At 40.1% G+C, this 2,409-nt stretch overlaps 1 protein-coding gene across 1 annotated transcript in view; it reads left to right on the top strand.

Moving 5' to 3' along the window:
* Positions 1 to 986: 986 nt before the first annotated feature.
* The window catches only part of LOC101858341 (molybdenum cofactor sulfurase), a gene marked incomplete at its 3' end in the record, with an annotated part of 28,797 nt that continues 27,374 nt past the window's right edge, over positions 987 to 2,409 (top strand). The window contains 1 exon segment of the mRNA XM_013082283.1: positions 987 to 1,077. Coding sequence (XP_012937737.1) covers positions 1,008 to 1,077 — 70 coding nt within the window.

Here is a 2,409-nt window from a genome sequence, read left to right as displayed (position 1 = left end):
TGGTGTGGCGAAAACGTAGGCTACAGCACTTATACATGGTAACACTTAACTGAAAAATCATTAATAGCGAAAAATGAGAGATTTCAAGCTGTGTGGGTGAAAAGGGGAAAAAAGGGTGGGTGCCTGTAAAAGTAAGTAGTGAATGGGTCTAGAAGTCTAGAAGTTGGGGTAAGGGGTAAGGGTAAAGGAGGCGGGTGTAGCAGCTTGTTTAGCGAACACAATAGTTAACCGTTAACCTTTATAACTAAACTAAAGTGTACAAATCAATGGAAGGAATCATACGCAGACATACCTTTGGTTGCAAGCAAAAAGGGTCTGGATGGAGGAAAAATCTAACAATTATGTAATAGTAAAGCAAGCACACGGGGTAAAGGAAAAAATCAAGGTGTGTACACTATACACGATCGGGTAGCGAATTCAATAACGTTAGGCTATGCTCCTCAGATGTGTCTAGTCCGTAGAATACACGAAGATAGAACGGAGTCGAAGCCACCACTCTCTAGTTTCTCTCTCTCTCCACTCTCCCACTCTCTCTTATCCCCCCCATCTCTTTCTCTCCCTCCCCCCCCTCTCTCTCTCTCTCTCTCTCTCTCTCTCTCTCTCTCTCTCTCTCTCTCTCTTCGCCACTCGTTCGCCCCGTCTTGTCTGCCCTGTGTGGTCTGCTGGGGTTTAGAAAAAGATTACTCCGCCTACATTATGCCAAAAAGAGCTATCTGTACATTCAATCTTACAGTGGTATTGTTAGTTTTGATGAGTTTGATTAATTAATTAATTAAATATTTGGCTTGAAATATAATTACATGTATAATACTTTTTGGTCACACTCAAAATACCAATGGTTTCAAGTACGAACAATTCCGTTTTGTTTTTAGTAGCAGCCTTGAGTACTGAGGTTGTAGTTCACAGTTCAAAGGTCATTGAGGTCATGTGACAGCGTGAACCTGTGCAAAATGGATCCAAAAACATTGGGCATTGAGTGACTGGTATTGTGGTTCAGAAATCCAGCGATGTCGGGACAAAGCATGTACAATTTTGCTATTGATGCAAGAAGGGCGGAAGAATTTCCACATCTAAAAGGTAACGACATATTGTTCCTGTTGTAATTTGTAGTTTGTGCTTTTTGGTAGACTATTTGGCGACCTGTCGCACTGCTGCTGTCTCTAGAATCAATAACAATGAATCTTTGTTTGGCTATATAACTCAGTCAGGAGTTAGAGCTCTAATCGGTAAAGTTACCCTTTACTTACACAAGTTATTTAGATCTAGATCTGTAACCGTTACTTTTAATGGACGCGTGTGACCAGGTAAGCCCATTAAAATTTGTTCCTGCTACTTGTCTAGATTCTAGAGGTCTAGACATCTCGTACACAAAAGCATGCGAGCATGACTTGGCACATTATTTTACTACCAAGCCACTGTCCTGTTACTGTGATCTTTAGATCTAGATCTAGACCTAATCTAGATTCTATTTAATTTCTGAGAATGTTGTATTAAAATTTTTATATTCTGTTGTATGGTCAGCTGTCAAAGGGTCTTTATATTATATTGACATTGACACATTGATCAGGAGATGACTTAATAAACATTATAAAAGCTGGCATTCCATATAAAAAATATCGAAAAACCGATGCAAACTTCGGGTGCGAATTTCGCGTACGAAATTCGGGTGCGATGAAAAAAGAGCCCTCATTCCATATACCCGAAATTCATAGCCGTCATTTCTAACTGAAATCATGGCACCGGTTCAGTGCGGCACAGACAGCAATCTTAAGTTATAATTAATGTGTATGTTAGAAGTTATATTCTTGAGTGCATTTAAGGAGGGGGGTAGGTGAAATGCTATTTTTATTATTACATGATCTAAACGATAAATGATAGCATAGTTAGATTACATAGACTCCTGAAAGTTTCCCACAAACTTAAAAAAAAGTATGTGGTTGCCATGGAAATGGCGGCCACCTTGAAAATAAACACCTCTTTTCAGTCTTAGTTTTAACACTTCCCTCTGGAACCAAGAAATCAATATTTCGACGTTTTCCCGAATGCTTCCATGCTGCTTCGTTCCTAGGAAGTAGGTTTGGTGGGAAATGAGCCCCGCCCACTTCACGAAGAATTCGGGTACTGAAGAAAAAAGTTTCGCTCCCTTGTGAGAAACAAAATCTTCGCATGCGAATTTCGGACTCGGCCATGCGAAATTTCGGTATATGGATTTACACAATGACAAAAAGGTTGGTGCGAAAAAAATAGTTCGCACTCGAAATTCGCACCCGAAGTTCGCATCTGTTTTTCAGGCATATGGAATGTCAGCTGAATTATTGTTGCCTAAATGGCTTTTATTGACGAATAGCCTATGTTGCTTTTTCGAAGTGAGTAGGCCTACTCTAAGGTAACGAATAAACGTGCGGGGGA

This window comes from Aplysia californica, unplaced genomic scaffold, assembly GCF_000002075.1.
Source record: "Aplysia californica isolate F4 #8 unplaced genomic scaffold, AplCal3.0 scaffold00167, whole genome shotgun sequence".
Taxonomy (NCBI): domain Eukaryota; kingdom Metazoa; phylum Mollusca; class Gastropoda; order Aplysiida; family Aplysiidae; genus Aplysia; species Aplysia californica.
This window is presented reverse-complemented; position numbering and strand designations above follow the sequence as displayed.